Source organism: Electrophorus electricus, chromosome 17 (genome assembly GCF_041902795.1).
Source record: "Electrophorus electricus isolate QZ-2024a chromosome 17, ASM4190279v1, whole genome shotgun sequence".
Lineage (NCBI taxonomy): Eukaryota > Metazoa > Chordata > Actinopteri > Gymnotiformes > Gymnotidae > Electrophorus > Electrophorus electricus.
In genome coordinates, this window is record NC_137513.1 from 18,798,623 (window position 1) to 18,818,202 (window position 19,580).

Sequence of the window (19,580 nt, forward strand, 5' to 3'; positions counted from 1 at the left end):
CACACACACACACACACACACAGTCATATTTAACATCCGGAAATACCTAACAACCAAAGTGCTTACATTTCTCATTTCAATACCTTATCCACAGAGTACAGCACACTAAAAACAAGAAACCAACGAGAAAAAAAAACAAAACCCACACACAAATACATGAATGAATGACCAAGATAGGCAGGGTTGCGTTTACCTCCGTCTTGGTGCAGTCATACTGCCTGTACTGCCAGGACATATCGCTACGGCAACAGGGCATATCGCTACGGCGACAGGGCTCCCCCACCACGGCCATGGTCTAACCCTTCCTCCTCACTCCCTGCTCCCATTCATAAATGCCACAGAGACGCTGCCGCACACACACACACACACACACACACACACACACACACACACACACAGCAGCCCTGCACGCACACACAGCAGCCCTGCATGCACACGCACACACACACACACACACACCAGCCCTGCACGCACGCACACACACGCACAGCGGTAAACAAGGATGCATGAGCAACACCACACTATGAGGGGCGTCAGAGGGATGTCTGCATGAATGAGACTCGAGCCACTACGCACACACACTTGCGTACGAGACGCGTCTTGGCCGGCTCCCCTTTGTTCCACACTGGGGAGCTTAGCATTCTCACAACTCACCACGATGTCTTACATGGACACAACACGTTTCTGTCCCCCTTTCCCTGGACAGCACGCATGGCAGAGGACACGGTAGTGTTTGCGTGTTAGTGAGAGAGAGAGAGAGAGAGAGAGAGAGAGAGAGAGAGAGAGAGAGAGGGAAGGAGGGAAAGAGGGAGAGAAGGAATGAAATGTCACTTACGGTTGCCCGCATCACTCTCTGTCATTCAGCCGCGGTAGCTTCCGCGAGCCGGCCACTGCGTCTTCCAGAGACCCCCCACCCCACCCCACCCCACCCCCCCCACTATGCTCTGGAGCCTGGAGTCACCTCCTCTAGCCTTCACCTACCACTCCTGAGCCCAGAGAAGTCGAGTGGGGCGACGGACATGTGGGGGCTGGCGGGACCCCAGCTTGCATCCACAACACACCCAGAAAAGCAGGAAAGAGTCGCCTTTAGCAGCTAGCTGGGCGCTGTTGACTACATACAGGGAGCAGAGCCCATATTCTCTCGCTCTCTCTCGCGCAGTCTCAGTCTCCACAGCAACCCCTTCAACAAATACGCCGCACTGTTCTCGGCAGCGCGCTGTGCTGGGAGGACACCTCATCACCCGCTCTGTGCTCACGACATGAGCTACGCAGAGGTGCACCCAAGACAGGAAGGTCACGGATGAGTGAGCACAGTCAGTTATCACCGTTCCCCCGACCACGCAGGGAAAGGGTCTGTGCCACTACCCCTCATCTCAGACACGTAGCATGACAGAGGTGTGCAGAACACGTTTGGGTTCGGGAGTGAAGCACGACCGTACAGACGCCACCGCTAGCAAATTACCGAGATTAAAAAAACAGTCAGGAATTGCTTTGTTTGCCATTTTATGTTGACAAAAATGAAAAGACGGAGAGAAAAAGGACAAAAACACCCACACCCACACATTGGTGAGTCCTCAACACACACATGCAGATATGCTCAGTCTCTCACCACCCCCATGGTCCGCCATTTGCAGAAGGACTAGCGTCTATTAATAATATGATGGATGTGTAGTGAGGGGAGCTGGGGTATCTGTGGCCCCTCAGGACACCCCCCCCCTCCCCCGGAAGCTGGCTGTGTTTCAGGACAGCTCCCCTCCGGAGGCTGGCTATATTTCAGAACACCCCCCTCTGCATAGACCAAACCAGGCCAGAAGCTTAGCCTTCCTTAGATCTTAGAGGCCACAATTGTGGAAAGATTTGCCAGTGATGCAGAGTCTCCACTTATGGCACCAGGCAACGGTTCTGCTAGGACAACAGCCTGTGACCATGATCAGCCCCAGAAACACTCCACTACTGTCCACACCAAGGACAAACAAGCAGCCGGCTAACTGTGGGACTGCAACTTTAGACCATAAATTAAGGAAGTAAAATGACAAAGATAAGAGCTTCAGCCCTCATCCAGGGATGAGGGCACTAAGTGATGTGCGCACACAGATTAGAGGCGGGGACATGCAATTCTGTGTGTGGCGTTATGGACACGGCGCAAGGCTGTCGGGGGTGGGGGGTGATTAGCAAACACCAGCAGGCAGAGCGGGCTTTATTACCCTGGAGATGGCGTGGTAGAGGCTGATGTCTCCCGCCCTTCAGTGAGTCAGGGTTGGGTTCCTCAGTGTTTGTTCCTCTTTAATTGTTTATGGTGGAACAACGTGGCAGAGCAGTTCAGTGACCAGAAAAGAACTGAGAGAAGGGAGTGTGAGAGTGGCCAGAGACGCACTGCACCAACCAGATAACTCACGAGAGCTTCGCTAAATGTACACGTCATTAGTCATTCTGGCAGAGGTAGTGAATATTTTGGCTATAATCTACAAAAAGCTTTGTCTGATTCATTTACATAAAAACTGCAGAGGGGGACATTGACACTAAAAGAATACAATTTTCCCCCTTTGTGGTGTTAATTTTCGATACACCTTCCATCTGATTAAAAACACATAGGTGAACACTTACATATTCATGTATACACTATGAAACGAACCATCTGTAACTCTCCCTACAGCACTGATGGAAGACAATCTGACATCTGCTGGAACACTTAAATGACTCTCACTGGGAACGTGTGCACCTGATCAGGAGTTGCAGAGCAAACAAACAAAACCTTGTTATACTGCTGCTTGGCCCACAGCCACTTTTCTAAAGACACTGTGCAGACCCAACCAACAGACCTGGCTGTGCATTTATCTACAGCTCAGTGCTTTCTCAAATGCTGCCAGACCAAAAGAAAACCAGAACATAACCCAAGCAAAATGGATTTCTGTGACCCAGAGGAACTCTTCTTCATGGTAACTAAGTTTTGCCTTCTTAGTGTTGAGCTGGGCCTGGTTATTTGCACAAGTGCAATGGCAGGGTCATGCCAGCAGGAGGCAGTGGTAAGGCTCATGAGCAACACTGGTGTAGCTCTAACTGCGGATGGCCAGAGCCTCACAGGAGTGGGGGAGTATTGACTTACATGGCGATGTGCCCATGAAATCAATCTGAGTGGGGGGGAGTGAGACTGCTGTTCTGCAGACAGAGTCTGAGACAGGGGTGGGTGGTGTAGGGAGCCGGGAAGACACGACACTTACTGGCCACATCTACATGACTCACTCCTCAAACACATCCAGTCTTCACCTAGTGGCGCGCACACACACACACATACACAAACAGACAGACACAATTTTTCACTGAAAGTAGATCCAGCTGAAAGACTAAATGTAAATCTGTGAACATAAATATAACACTCACACAGCCAAAACTGGAAGGTCCCATTAAAAATAAAATCTTGGTTTTAAGAGAGGTAAGAGCCAGTAAAATTCGCTACAGAATCAGCCTGTTATTGATTAAAATCTCACCCAGATTCACCCATATGTACATGAAACTTGTATCTTTTAGTGTTACCAGTATGTTTTGGGTGACAAGTAAGAGCTGTGCTCAGCCAAGTGAAAAGGAAGGGGTGTTGGACACCCTTCACTAGCCCAACACAGCGATTTCTATTCTACTACTTAACGTTCACGGCAAAAGAAACAAACAGAAATGGAGAGGACATTGCTGTGGATCTACTGCTCCAGCTACACTGTGCGTCTGCCTCATCTCTTCAGCTCAGTGCCGGTGCCTTTCCCACAAGCCTCCGTGGTCTTAACATTGTGTGGCCTTGTGAGAAGGGGGTTTCAAAGACATCTCCATGTCACTATGAGCTGCAGATCTATGTGCAGGTGCTGGGCTTGGCTCCTGACTCACCAGTGGTACCAGTCCTGACCACATGGAGCTCCTGATTCTAGAGTATTCACCACCATGCCAAGCTGGACACTCTGATTCAACCTGCACCTTTCCGCAGTGCTCCAAAGTTAGTGTCTGAAACCACTAGATTAGGGTTAAACAGCTAAATCAATCCTGTTACTGTACATTCCATCCCACTTTGGATTTGCATGGCAGAAAACAGCCTGTCCAAGGACCTGCTTTAGGACAGGGGACCTTCTTAACCATCCTGCTCGTAAGACATTAATCAGGTCTTTCCAACAATGCCTCACACGTCTAATGGGGCAGTCGTAGCTCAGTGGTGAAGCTCCTTGACTAGTAATCAGAAAGTTGCCAGTTCAAGTCCCAACAGTTCAAGCCATGTTGCCACTGTTGGACCCCTGAGCAAGACCCATAACCCTCAATTACTCAAGTTGTGTTCATACATAACCAAGTCGCTTTGGATAAAATTGTCAGATAAATGACAAATGTAAATTTATGTCAATGTCCCATTGAACACATTCTTTTGTTTGGTTCCAATGTTCTAAACTGTTGGTCATTCCCTGCGAATATTATCAATGGCGGCATTCCAGAGCCATGTTCCCAACACCACCTTGGTCCAGCGGAAATGAAGAATGATGGATGTCCCTCCAGTACTGCACAACCACATTCTTCAGCCTAAAGGGCATGCTTTGAAACCAATGTTAAGCACAAAGGTGAATGTGACTGATGCAGTACTCACAGGCAAGTCACAAGACGGGGCAGTGAACAGACTCCACGTCTCCTTTATGCCCGAGAACCTCTTCAAATAAACATGTGTAGCATTAAAACATTACTTCTACTTTATGCCTGAAATGTCCTGACAGTGAACCAGAACCATGGTGAGCAGCACTCACTGTTCCAGGCATCACAGATACTTGTCCAGTAGGTAAAGGGAGCCCCATTCCCAGGGGCTCACTTAAACATGGCGCAGTCTTCAATATCTTCATGCTAAAAATATTCACTGACCCGTATCCATCTTCTCACGGACAAGCTTCCACTTCTCTGTGAGTTGACACCTTGCCCTAAGCATGGACCCACTTTGGCCCATGAAAAGATGAACTTGTATCAACATATCAAGATGCTAAAGACTCTTGAGAGAGACAGAGCCCTTCTGTATGCTTGTTATGTGCAAGGAAGGCCAGTGCAGGCAGAGGTAGCTACGCCTTCATCAGTCCTTTGTGCTGAATGTTTACTGGCAAAGTCTTTCCACCCATTGGATTAGATGTAGCACACAGGCTGTCACCAGCCTGTCCGTTGCTCTGACATCACTACGACATGGCATCACCACCGCCGCTCTGTGTAAAGGGTTGTACGTCATTCTATGCATTTTTTTTTTTCAATGCATATACAGTCGTTAACTCTTGAATCCTGGTATCTATAGATTAGTGTAGTAACACTGCCTGTCCTGTGGGGGACTGGAGTTCAGTCTGTGTCTTTACTTTCTGAGCAAGACTCTTAATAAGAGCACATGCCAACTGTGTTAAAATGTAAATAGATTTTAATCTACATGTAGGACACCAGCACGGAGAATAAATAATTTACAAGAACACAAGCAATTTCTGTTAGTTGCTCTAGATAAGAGCATCTGCCAAATGCTATAATTGTAAATGCAAAATGTCACAGGTAAGTGTTCTGCTAATGAACAAGCTAATTGTATTAGACTTCTGAGCAATGTGACTAATCAGGTTTTCCTAAACAGTTGACGCAACTTCAAAGTGACTACAGTGAGTCAAACTTCATGATCCGTGCAAGGTGGGTATCTATCTATATATATCTATCTCTATCTCTATATCTCTATCTATCTATACCTATATCTATCTCTCTCTCTCCATCTATCTCTCTATCTATATCCTCACACTAATATTTCATTGGACCACCTTTAGCTTTGATTACGGTACGTATTTGCTGTGACATCGTTTCCACAAGCTTCTGCAATGTCACATTTCTTTCTGTCCAGAGTTGCATTAATTTTTCCCCAAGATCTTGTATTGATGGGAGATTTGGACCACTGCGCAAAGTCTTCTCCAGCACATCCCGAAGATTCTCAATGGGGTTCAGGTGTGGACTCTGTGGTGGCCAATCCATGTGTGAAAATTATGTCTCCTGCTTCCTGAACCAGTCTTTTGCAATGTGAGCCCGATGAATCCTGGCATTGTCATCTTGGAATATGCCCGAGCTATCAGTGAGGAAAAAACCCACTGATGGAATAACCTGGTCGTTCAGTATATTCAGGTAGTCAGCTGACCTCATTCTTTGGGCACATAACGTTGCTGAACCTAGACCTGACCAACTTCAGCAACCCCAGATCATAGCACTGTCCCCACAGGCTTGTACAGTAGGCACTAGGAATGATGGGTGCATCAATTCAGCCGCCTCTTCTTACACTGATGGGCCCATCAGTCTGGAACAGGGTAAATCTAGATTCATCAGACCACATGACCTTCTTCCATTGCTCCAGAGTCAAATCTTTATGCTCCCTAGCAAATTGAAGCTGTTTTTGCTGGTTAGCCTCACTGACAAGTGGTTTTCTTAAGGCTACACAGCTGTTTAGGCCCAATCCCTTGAGTTCCTTTCGCATTATGCGTGTGGAAATGCTCTTACTTTCACTATTAAACAAACATATCCAAGTTCTACTGTTGTTTTTCTACCATTTGATTTCACCACACGTTTAAGTGATCGCCGATCACGATCATTCAAGATTTTTTTCCAACCACATTCCTTCCTCAAAGATGATGTTTCCCCACTGGCCTTCCACTTTTTAATAATGCGTTGGACAGTTCTTAACCTGATTTTAGTAGTTTCAGCAATCTCCTTAGATGTTTTCTCTGCTTGATGCATGCCAATAATTTGACCCTTCTGAAACAGATTAACATCTTTTCCATGACCACAGGATGTGTCTTTCGACGTGGTTGTTTAACAAATGAGAAGCTACTCACTGCATCAGTTAGGGTTAGATAACTTTGCCATCTGAAACAATCACCCATGCAGTAATTATCCAATGGGAGGCTCTTACCTATTTGCTTAGTTAAATCCAGGTGGTGACCTTTTTTTTGCCCAGGCAGTGTATAATCATTTCAGGCTTTTCTTTAAACAATCATTCCTATTTAGGCTCAATAAAGATCACAGCATGGAGGCATGATGTTTTGTACTAGCCTTAAACCATGTTAATATGACGCTTAAACCCATGCTCTCCACACCCTCTGTACCATTTGCTACAAATGGATTTATCAGTAGATAAATGTCAGGCAACATTTAAAAAAATTTTTTTTTAATGTTTTGCTGATGGACTAAATGAGCTTGAAGTATGGATGATCACCAAAGACTTCAAACAGACAAGAACTGGTTTATTCTGGTCTTGTGGCACACAGCATAGCCTTCCCTGGAAGAGGTTGCTATAGTGATCTGACCAGGTCACTATATTAGTGAGCTCACCAGATACTGAACTGTGGCAATTATGATGACTCCCTCCGATCTCTAGAAACTCCAAGTTCTAGCACCAGAGTAATGGACATTCTGACAGTTACATGCAACCAGACAAATGCTGCTCTACGTTCCCTCTACGTTCTTTGTTATAACTCTGTACAACAGTTTATGAGTACAGTGAAGCACAACAAATTTCATGCAGAGAACTCTACCCTCCCACATCTGTCTGAGGTTATATACTAGTTTGAACCACTGCCCCGCTTACACATCATAAACCCTAACCCTGTATAAAGGGCACACACAGACCAGGAGCTGTGAGTCTGTGGAAGAAAAGGCAAATAAATCGTAAAGTACGTCATGGCTAATTGGGTGAAGCTGCGCGCGACCAACAGGTGGAGCTCCACAAATGAAAGATTTGAGAGATGGTGTGAGATCTTTACACGTGGCCACCTGGAGTATTAGGTACGTACTGATAAAGAACAGACTGATTCATTCAGCTCTCCGGCGCACACAGGCTGGGGGGGGTGTCAGCTAGTGAATGGAAAATGTGAATCACGCTGTGCGTATTCTATGCTGTTTTTGTAAAAGAGCAGCGCTGATTCTGTTAGTGTGCGTCTTCCACACAACACTTACATTCAGGCTTCATGATTTCAGCTCCAAGGTAGCGAAGACTAAAAGATGCACTGGTGCATTAATACCAAACAGCACACTGGGGGTGGGAACACACGTCTCACAACAGGCAACGAATATGCTGGGAGGTAGGGCTAGGGGCTAAAAGAAAAGCCCAGGGAACAGTGTGGTCAGCCATCACAGAATATTTCATCGTTCTTCATCCAACTGCATGACCACATCAGGGTTACATCACCACTCTGGCAGTTCTGCTATAATGGCTGACAAATACCCTGACAGTGGTCAGCTTCTCAGACAATCTACAACCATGTTTACACCTTTAGCACACCAGCTTCTTGAAGACCTTAGAACAGTCCTAACCAACACCACACCTAACTAAACCCCACACACCATTCCCCTGCTCCTACTGCATGTTCACCATATCAGTAGCTTTAGTAGACAATACTGTAGGAAACACGAGTGCACCTTCTGAAAGAAATGCCAAGAACATTAAGACATGCATGTGTCCTGCTGTAGACAGCCCACAATTAACATCAATCTGTCCCTTCGTCTTCTCATTACTGAAGGTTAATTACTCTCCCAGTCCTGCTATGATGGTGCGACACGCGTCAACACATCCACAACACATACTTTACCTGACAGGCAAAGGGACACACACACGGCATGATTTACACTGCCTTAATGTAGGCTGGGGGGGGGGGGGGGGGGGGGGTAGTTTATGAAGTAAACACCTCCAACAACACATGCACTGCTGCAGCTGTAAACACCTTTTACACATCTCTTCAGGAGCAACCCCAGCCAATTCACCAAACCCGCATGACCGCCATTAGACTGATGCTACCAAAGCCTGTGTCTTGTCCATCACAGCGACTGCACCAACTTGACATCTCCCCATGCCTGTTCTCACCATTAATAGTCTCAAGGTGATGAAGACAATGGACTTCACCCACTGACTTTACTATTGCCACAACACCCCTCCATACCAAACGAAAGCATACTACTATGAACAGAAAACACATCTACAACTGGAGTGAAATTAAGAACAGACATTAAACAAAAAGTCTCCAAACATACTCATCCAATTGATTTTGTTTGTTCACTTCAAACATCTGCTCATTTGAAGACAACCAAGGACATTTGTGTTGATAAAGAATTTTCTTCAACAGTATTCCCAGTAAAACCCTGCTTTAGTAGACCCCCTCCCCATCAGATTGAGCAGCCTACCTGTTGTGCTCCGTCTCCATTGGCCATGCTAGGTGGAGGAGGAGGAGCCGTGGGCGGGAGGAGGGGCAGGTCTGGACTGAGCATCTGGCCGGTCTCCAGGGGAGAGGTGTGGTCAGCCATGACTCCCTCATTCACACTACAAGAGGCAAAGAGAAAAAACGAGAGTCAGTTAAGATGAAAGTTTCACTATCAAAAATCATCTCTCACAAGGAATGTCAGGCCAAGGTCAACAGTGGCACCTAGTTTAAAACGCTAGCTACTATGTCAGTAAGGGCGGAGAAGCAGACTTTTCCCCAGCTAAACCAACTAAAATAAATAAAACATCATCATTTTAGGTCATGTTTGTGTCATTTTCCAAATTCCTTTCATGCACAAAATTTATTATTGTCCATATGATGATCAGCTACTATGGGGGGAAGCATGAACACAGAGACTACAATACAGGTGCCAATACAGCCCCTTCATACAACCACACCCACCCCACCAGACAACTACATCAGCTCCATGACAACCAGTACCACCCACCCCAACGAACAGACAACCACACCCACCACTTCCGTAAGGGAATGCAAATCGTAGTATCTATCCAGTCACTGGAGAAGGGCCTTTCTTTGACTCTTGTCTCTCTAACTCTCTCTTTCTGGGGGCTTGGACTCAGACATGTAAAGTGTAAACTTTGACAATGGCTGTTGTAAAAAGCACTATATAAATAAATTTGACTTTGTGTTTCTCTATAGTGAATCATGGCACAAAAAAAAAAAAAAAACTAATAAGAAGCAAAGGCACTGTATCCTTCACACCAATCAGTATTAGTGTGTAGCTTGGACAAGTGGTGACCAGTTTGACCTGTCAGCTATCTCCCAGCCTAGGCTCACTAACACACACACAGTATTCTCTGATATCAGATGTGAAGCAGTTTCAATTGCCTCCATGTATGAAAAGTGCTATACAAATAAACCTGCCTACTAGTTTGACTAGTTTAACTGAGCTTTTCTCAGGGCAGGCACAGGCTTTAAAGCATTAGGTGCATGGAAACGAGGACCACTGCACACGTCCGACTTACACACAAAGGAGGAGGACAATAAAAACTGTGCCGTCACGTCTTTGTGCTTCAGGGAAGTGACTGTCCAGAATTTGGGAATATGGGGACCAACTGTGACAATGGAAAACCCACCAAACTAAACCAAATCTCAGCTACACCCATAATCACAACAGTGACCAAATATTAACCTTTTCGTTTCCTCTAATAAGACTACATTTCATTACTTAAGATTAGCCAGATAACATTTGATAAGCTCAGTGTAACTATAAGCTGAAGCACCTGAGAGAGGAACACCCTAGTCTTTCTTTACCTAGGCAGGTCAAATAACCAACACCACAAACTGTAATTAAGGTCATCAGCTAAAACAAGACTACTTGTGCCATTTTTATTTAAAAAAATCAAGATGCATGTCTTCTGAGGAGCACCTGCCCTGGGCAGGAAGAAAGAAACATTATTAATGCACTTAACTTGTAATTAATGCACTTAATGCATTTATCATGTATTTAACGCACTGGACATGTCATTATTACACTAAGATTAAACAAATACAAGCAAAAAATAAAATCAAATCAAATATGGCTATGGTCAGTAAGGGTAATAGTAAGGGTTAATATTTTGTAGAATTTTAATTTTTTAATATTCTCTTAAACTAAATACATATACATGTCTGTAAAAACTTATTTGCTGTATAATTTTGTATTTTGCTGCCAGTTTGCAGTGCAATGCAAACAACTTGTCATCTGTTTTCTTTTGGGCAGTATTGACAAACTGGAAACATGAAATGACCTCCAAGATTTCAGCTCCTCAGTTTTGTTCTCAGGTCTTGTTGGTCACACTTGGTGTAAAAGACCTGAAATCCAGTCCAGAGGTGGCTGGACTGAACACACCCAGGGAAGTAACACTAAACTTAATGTCCACAAATGTGTTTGCCCTCATATGAACATATTACGGGTTAAAACACACTGAGCTGCACTTTAAAAATATCCAGTCACTGGTTTGACACAGAGGATACATATTGACACATTCAGTTACATTTCTGAAGTCCAGATGTGCTACCAATATAACTTAAGACTGTGTGTGTGTCTGGATGGGGACAGTGTGGGGAAGCTCTTTTTTATTTAACCTCTTATTTAATAAAAAAAGAAAAACCCACTGTTAAATGACAGTGTTAGACTGCTATCTCTGCATCTCCCTGACAAAGGGTTAGGGCAGAGCACAGAGACGGTGACGCTGGCCGGTGCGAGGACTGAGCACAGAGATGCACAGAGATCCAACCACAATGCCCTGACCTCGCCAAACCCAACCGCAGTATCTAGAAAACTAGAAATGAGTCTTTTAATAGAATTACTAATACAATTATGTCAGCATCATCACTTCAAACAGCTGTTGCAAACCTTAAATGCCTAACAAATACCTGTCAATTTATAACTTTAAATCGTGTTTATATAAGATTGAAAATCTTTCCAATGTGGTTCCATTAAACTAAATTTTTAGAGACAAACATAAGGGGGAAATCCAAGTGTAGCTGGGAGGAATTCCCATAGTTTCACTGGCCTTTCTTTCCTTAGCATTTCATGGTAATAGATGAGGCTGCTTGTTACATGCAGCAAGAGGAAAGAAGACGCAAAACTCTTCTATGACATACAGTGTATTACTCTAGAATTTAAACATCCTTATCAGTGCTCACTCAACTTCCTTCCTAATGGGGAATTACCCTCTCAGACCAAAAAGTACCAGAGGTGGCAGGGAAAACGGAGAACGCTAACGGGAGATGACATCGCCTGGAGCACATCTGTCTCTGAACTGACCAATGACTAACTCTAATCCTTTTAACAGATTAGATTGCACAGGGTTAGGGTTACACAAAGAAAGACGTTTTGTTTAATGTGAATTTGGTGTCTAGGAGCTACAATATTTAAACGTCTTCAAAATCACATTTTGTGGTTTTTGTAGCTTAACTACAACACAGTGGGCAACTACTAAAGAAAAGCTTTGCCTTCAGTCTAAAGCCAAAACCCCTCCAGCCAATCCAGGGCTTCCTCAAAGACCTAGGCCGCAGTACCAGATCCAGGAGTGTCTGGAAGACGCAGTACCAGATCCAGGAGTGTCTGCAAGAACCAAGGCCACAGTTTAGCATACCCTCCAGACTACACCAGGTCCTTCCTTGTCATAAGATGGCTTGAGCATAAAAGCATATTCAGTGAACATAATGTAGTAAGACTGACATGAGCCCCTGTGGTATTTATGAATAACACATGCACCCAGTCTCACTGTTGGCCTTAAAGGAAAACAAGCCATGAACAGCTTCAGTTTCAGTGTTTAAAACTCAACTATTTTTTTCCTTTTCCAGTACTGAGTTTCAGTAACAGTCAGTAATTTGCATTCATGCATCTGGTCAAAGCTCAGCACCACACCACAGGGCCATGTCCGTAGGCTGGGTCTGACACTGAGAACTGGGGGTGAACGCCTGCAGAACCACAGAACCAGGAAACGAGAGTGCCGAGTGTTCTCTCAGCATCACCGTAGCCTACGCACGCTGGAGCAAGACACCACAGCTGTATATATAACATACATCAGTGAGTGCATATGCATCAACACCATGATTTCATCACTGTAATATCACACCTATTTTAATGAATAAAATGTATAATTATGTACATTTGAGGCCTGCAATTAAATTAAACATACTTTAAGGTGAACTACGATAAACATTTAACTGCAAATTTATGAAAACACCACAGTATGATAGAATGTGAAGAGCTACAAAGTCTAAATTAATTATAAACCAAGAGCCTGTGATTTTGCCCTCTGTTGAGAGAGACGGGGTCAGTGTTAACGCATACAGTCCTTCAGAAGGAAGGTGCGCCACTATCAGCAGCCTCTGTTTACAAAGCAGACCCCAACACAGCGCTGCAAAGCACACTAAAACCGAACACACTCTCCGCACTAAGCTCAGATACGTCTTGTGTGTAATCCTCAGGTATAAAATCACAAGAGTGATATAATACCAGTAGCAGGTTAATACGTGTACTAAACTTCCTATTAGTATGATCAATAGAGGGATTGGTTCCAATACTGTGACATTACAATAATTCAAGCAGCATTAAATGATACACATCTTAGCTCTCAGGACTTTGGAGCTAACATGAATCATTTCAGAATGTAGGCTTGATGCTGCTCGTTGGCAATTCAAAAGCCTTTTCCTCATTTCTAGGAAGCTGGACTGGTCTTCACCATGCATCAAAAATTATAACATTGTAAAGACATCATAATATCTTTAAACCACAAAGTATGTGTGTGCGCATGTGCGTGTATATGTTCTGTGTGCTTTCCATTAAGACTCAACTTTTAAAAAATCTAGAAGCTGTTCTCATCAGCAGCATCTAAAGTGTCAAGGCCAAGTTACAGTCTACATAAATTCAGTGATCAGGAAGAAAGTCTAGTCTAAATCACCAACAGCTGTAGACAAATTCTAGTGATTTGGCAGTTAAAAATCCTTTAAAAGACTGTCTGCATTACACCCTCTACAGAGCACTGATCAGTGGAGTCCTATAGGAGCGCTCGGTGAGGTTGCAACTTGCTGCATTGGTCATTAAACGTTCTTAGGTGAGGTCTTAAAACTGGGACCTGGCTGGATATGTAATCATTCAGTCTAGTTACAGAGTTTAGCTTACAATACAACCTACATTACACACACAGGCTAGCTACTTAGCGATTGCTTGCCAGTCATTCAACAGACTAGATCTCAATTTTTCACTTAAATCATACGCGATTTTATTTTACGTATCCAACTAGTCAATGGAATCAATCAGCTTATTTTAAACATCATGAGAAGGAATAGAGAAGGAGGCCAGGTAGTTTAGCAAGTTAACTCAGTACCAACATGAACCCAGATAAGGTTGACGTGTCATGTCTGTAAGCGGAGACATGCCCAATGTTGGCTAATAAACACCCCTGACTGGAGAGATTTAGAGCTGCTGACAGAAAGACTTCGTGTCCAGTTATGTGTAGGGCTAGCGAGGTTACCCGAGGTTACTGAGCGCTGGGTGTTGGATAACCAGCCCCTACACAAAACACACCATCGCAACCTCCACTAGACACCAACAGCTTAGGTAAACAAGCTAGTTGGGAGACGTTGAAGTAACTAAGCTTTACCACAGTTGTTCTTCGTTTCCTTCTTCAGTAACAGATGTGCGTTTCCTTCCAATTCAGCGGAGTCAGAATCACAAAACTGTTGGTCATTCGCTGGTCTGTTGGCAAACAGGCGCCGCTTAGACAGTAGCAGGCGAGCTAGCTAACGTTAACCAGCTGACCCTGCTAGCGCTAGCTAACCAGCTAACCCTGCTAGCGCTAGCTAACTCTAACTGTAGAACTAACCCGCTAACCCAGCTAACTAACCAGCTAACTCAAGCTAACCTACGTGGCTCGTTGCTGTTAGCATTAGCTAAGCGCCCACACTAACGTTACATGTCAGGTTTAAGAGCGCAGGACCTCGACAACAACACATAGTGGAGCTGCTGTTCCTGTAATGTCGGATGTGGAGACACTGCGTTCTAATTTCACATTCAGCCTCCGTCTGCGCGCGAGCTGGACTCGTTCATGGTCTGGACACGCGCCATTCTTATGTACACAAGCTAACGCGCATGCTCACCGTGCCCACTAACTTTGCGCATTGGCAGGTATTTACCTTCGCTTTGTCGGGGAAATTTAGGTTATAGCGCACTGCACACAAAACTGCACCAAACTGTATAAAACTGCACAAAACTGTACAAAATTGCACAGTGCTACTTACTGTTTTAAATCATGAGGACCATTACTGTGCATCTGATTAAGGATGTTTCTCATTCCAAGTATAGAGTAAAGCTGTGCTAGCTAGCTTTAGTATGTCTTCTGTTGCAGGAAACAGAAGAATAGTATAATAGAAACTCATCCTGTTTTCTGTTTAGGCTAAAATCAAGTAACATGCTGCACAGGAAAGGACATCAGCACTCAAAGGTTCATTGAGCTGTACAGTTCATCTGAGTCTGCTTTACTGTTGATGAGAGTGGGAATGCATTAGAGAACTGCCAGGGTGACCGTGCACCTGAACAGTGCCATTTCTGTTGATCAGTTTACACAATGTAAACCAACGTGAACGTGTAAAGAATAGCAGTGCAAACTACTAAACTATCTTAGATAGTGGAGGAGTGTCAGGAGATGCTGCCAGACCCCAGGAAGACCAGAGCCAGAGCTTCGGTCACCTGGCATTTACTCTGTCTTTGAATAATGTATGTCATTTTACCAGCATCGTTAACACCATCATCTTCACCACTATCAGGTATGGCAATTATCTGTTTTGTTATCCAAGAAAATGCAACAAAGTGTAAAGTTCAGCTTTTCCTATGTTAATAATAAGTTGCTTTGATAAATTGGTGCATTCATGCAAATGATTTCTTTCACTAACTTAAATGTAATGGAATAAAACATTAACTGAGTAACCTGTGTCTGACTATGTGGTCAAAACATACATACTGAAGTAAAGTAGACCAACAGAGCTTTTATCATGTCTAGACAAGACCGATACTAGTCTCTAATGAAGTAGAGAATAGCTATATACTGTCGTGTTCCAATTTCCACCATAGAGGAAATTGTCCGTTTACATTCGTTTGTAGGTAATGAGTGTGTTATAGAGAGAGACCAGCAGGTGGCGCTGCAAGCAAGTAGATCGATAAATGCAGTTGAAAAATCTCCGCTGGCAGTTTACATTGAACAGTTGAGTTGTTAAAGTGGTGAAATTCATCACTTCGACAACATGTTGATATCCTGTTGAAAACAGGTGTTGTTCGACGGTACAAAGGTAAATGCACCTTAATTTTTCCAATGTAAGCTTTCTCCTAGAGGTTACATTGTAGAGCAAGCAGAAATGTTGGTGCCCAAACTAAATTAAAAAAAACGAACGATTAATGTCACTTTCGTGGTAACTATTGTTTTAAATAATTTCATTATTTTCCCATAAAACTCTAATCATCACCTTTGGTAGGTTTTTCTTTAACAATCCCTGCTTGACTTCAACCTTTGAGCTCTCTAAACAATGTATACCAAAGTTTAAACTGTGACTGCAATAATTCAGTAGAGATAGCGGTATTTCAAAACATTAAGAAATGCTTTTCTTAGCACCATGTAATTTATGATGTAGTCTATGAGAGGATCTTTGCCGTGGTAGTAAAGTGGGCACTTTCATATTAAAGTACATGCAAACAGTAAAGGATTCGCGCAGATGTGAGGCCTGTCACTTAAATACAAGTTTCAGTTTTCCAGCTCTGACACTGCGTGAGCTGGAAACGGATGTTTCTATTCTAGATGCTGCCTACTGTTAGTGTCATGACCTAGCCAGACATCACTGACCCAGTAAAGGTTTACACCCACGTTTAATGACCTTTTGTTCACACTGGAGCTTTAATGTCTGAAATGTAAAAACCCAGAAAATAAAGGAATATAAATTTTAAGAAATTCTGCAAAATGTTCCATCTTTGGCAACATGAGGCTGAATGTGTACACTCACAGTGTAAAGAAATATAAATAATTCAGTCTCCAGACTCTAAATATAAACAATACAACCTCCATTAGATGACTAATGCTGAGTATATTGTAATGTTATAGCACAGATATTAATCCACTGAAAAGCACACAGTCACATTTTAATTTTCATTATCATTTTTGTACAATAGATGGAAATTGCAGTATGGCATATATGGACATTGAGCAATCCTATAAGTACTTGTAAATATTTAGAAGATATTTCTGTGTGTGTGTCTTATTGGAACATATGGACTTTGTGTATGTTGTTGGATTATATGGACTTTCTGCAAGTCCTGGTCCATATTTCACGAGTCGCTCAGATCACGAACCCCTCCTGGCGTTCAACCCCTGATTAAAAGCTCTGCTCTGGGCCCTTTCTTTCTTCTTCTGCAAAAAGCTCCAGAAATTTTCCCCCGCAAAGAAGAAGAGGAGGGGATCCAGGACGCTGTTCCCAGCAGCTAAGCAGAGCGTGAGGACTGCAGCCTTTCTGATCAACACTATGTATTCACATGTGGCTTCATAGCCCTTTTCATACACCTCCTTCTCAGCCTCCAGAAACAGAGTACGCACCACGTGATAAGGCATGAAACATATGAAAAAAATCAGCAGAACCATGAGTACCAACAAACAGGACTTATTATACTGATGATTTTCTCTTTGTGGAACCTTTCTAAGCCGCTGGAATTTGTAAACGACAATTATGTAGCAGACAGATATGACTATAAGGGGCAGGATGAAGCCCACACACACAGCAACTTTGTTCAAGGTGATAAAGATGTTCACCCTAGACAAGTCTAGCTCCAGACACTTCACCTGACCCAACAGCTCCTGATAAGTGCCTGCACTTAACAGAGGGACTGTGGTTAAGGACACAGCCAGCCACACACAGGCACATGTCAGCCAAGCTTGGCTACTCTGTAACTGAGTGAATTTGTATGGCTTCATAATAGCCATGAAGCGAACTATACTAAGCATCATTAAGAAGTAAACACTACCATACATGTTGGTGTAGAACACAAAAGACATGAGACGACAAGTGATGTCACCAAAGGCCCAGTGAGATTCCATGATGTAGTAGGCTGCTCGAAATGGCAGGGAGGACACCAGCATCAGGTCCGAAATGAGGAGATTTAGCATAAAGATCTTGACTGACGAGAACCTCTTCTTAGTCCTCCTCACACTTATGAAGGACCATAAGGAGACCAGATTGGCAGCCAGTCCCAGGAAGAAGATGAACAAATAGACAGCTGGGTAAACTCTGTGCTTAAAGTCACTGACCGAACAATTGCACTGAACCGTTGTGATGTTCTCCGGACACGACTGATTCATCCTTGCTTCTACGTCAAATTCTGTAAAGACCAATTAAATCAGATCTGAAACAGAGTTATCTGCAGAGTTATCTTAAGTTAATCACAATGCATTCACAATTTATTTAGCATAATCACAATGCATTTTAACAATATTAAAATATACATAAAATGTAATTCAAAAGAGATTTATAACTGATTGTTTGAATTCCATATAAAACATGAAAATAAATGGTACTGGGAACAGGTTGAAACTGACATTGTGCTGTTTGGTCTTTTTCCTAAAGGTTATTTATAGCTGTCTTTGATGGTGAGATTTAATACACTCCATAAACTGATTAGACTGATTCTATTTTTTTATGAAGAGAAACTTTCATAGAAGTACAATATTTCATATTGTAGACATACTAATTAATCTCACATTCACGACTTTAATGGCCTCAGTGACAGATTTTAGAAAAAAAAGCTGTTGTAAAATACTACTACTAGAAGAAGCTGGAGGAATATTTACTCTAGAACATGCATACATTACTCTAGAGCATTACTCTAAATATATATGGAATCTAATTACTTAAGTTCTTTCCAAGATAATTTATAGTCATTTAAATACAGATATCAGTTAGGACATGTATAATACATGTTTGCATAATAATGACTAAACATGCACTTACCTATTAAGTTTTGCTAATGTCTGTTGCTTATGAATAGAAATTCAAAATGAATAAATGTAACTCCAGCACACGGTAGAGGTGATGAACAGAAAGCCTTACTTACTTCTGTGTAGTTGGAAGGCGTTCTGGTACATTTTCATGGTCACAGGACCACCCCATCAGCAGTGCTATTTCAAAATAACTCCCCGCTAGAAATGTTCCAACGGTAAATGTACACACACACACATAAACACACACACAAAGCATTGCAAAAAAACACTAATTGTGGATATTAGGCTGGTCCCAGTAGTATTTGTTACTGGATACAGTTTGTAAAATTTGGGTATAATAAGTTTTTACAACTTTCTTGGACATCTAATATCTAAAAATATATCAAAAAGCTATACTCTGAAGGAATATTTTACATTTTTCAAAAGCTGAAATATAGATAAGTTGTCACACAACTTGTATTAGATGATGTTGTTATTCCAAAAAAGGGATAAAAAATTCGTCTGTTCAGATTTATCTTTTGCCTATAAATAATATTCAGATCACGTGTTCAGACTTGCTTAAGAATGTTTGGCTCAGACAGCTAGAGGAATCACAGGCTAATCAGTACGTCATGCTTCTCTGCCTCCAGTCATGGACCTGAGCTGCATGTAAGGAGGCCTGGCTCAAATACAAGTGTGGTTTTGGGTTGCTGTGTTGTATTAGAACTTATCACCATCAATATAAATACACATAACACACACACTTATATATGGACCTCAGTTTTTGGTGTGTGAAAAATATAGAAAAAAACCTGCTATTTATAACAAATATCTCATTACAAGATAG

The 19,580-nt window shown here is 42.9% G+C and overlaps 2 protein-coding genes across 8 annotated transcripts in view; both read right to left on the reverse strand.

The window, feature by feature from the left end:
- fndc3a (fibronectin type III domain containing 3A) overlaps window positions 1-14,835 on the reverse strand; it is a 36,393-nt gene extending 21,558 nt beyond the window's left edge. Inside the window, exons 1-3 of one of the 4 annotated variants that reach the window (XM_081699713.1) lie at window positions 14,384-14,835; window positions 12,225-12,336; window positions 9,187-9,322 (exon numbers count right to left, since the gene is read on the reverse strand). In XM_081699713.1, coding sequence (XP_081555839.1) covers window positions 9,187-9,306 — 120 coding nt within the window. In that variant the 5' untranslated portion in view covers window positions 9,307-9,322; window positions 12,225-12,336; window positions 14,384-14,835. Of the gene's footprint in view, window positions 1-193; window positions 331-835; window positions 915-9,186; window positions 9,323-12,224; window positions 12,337-14,383 lie in introns of those variants that run through there. The other 3 variants (XM_035534136.2, XM_081699714.1, XM_035534137.2) reach the window with 3 other exon arrangements.
- A 1,799-nt stretch (window positions 14,836-16,634) lies between these two features.
- cysltr2b (cysteinyl leukotriene receptor 2b) lies at window positions 16,635-19,236 on the reverse strand. Of its 4 annotated transcripts, none has more exons than XM_027012032.3 (2): window positions 18,868-19,236; window positions 16,635-18,135 (listed from the first exon to the last, which is right to left on the reverse strand). In XM_027012032.3, the coding sequence occupies exons 1-2, from the start codon at window positions 18,902-18,904 to the stop codon at window positions 17,108-17,110; spliced, it is 1,065 nt and encodes a 354-aa protein (XP_026867833.1). In that variant the 5' UTR covers window positions 18,905-19,236; the 3' UTR covers window positions 16,635-17,107. The 4 variants fall into 4 exon arrangements, with proteins under 4 accessions (XP_026867833.1, XP_026867836.1, XP_026867835.1 ...); XM_027012035.3 differs by having other exon boundaries at window positions 16,635-18,159; XM_027012034.3 differs by having other exon boundaries at window positions 16,635-18,159; window positions 18,765-18,890.
- Window positions 19,237-19,580: the final 344 nt, after the last annotated feature.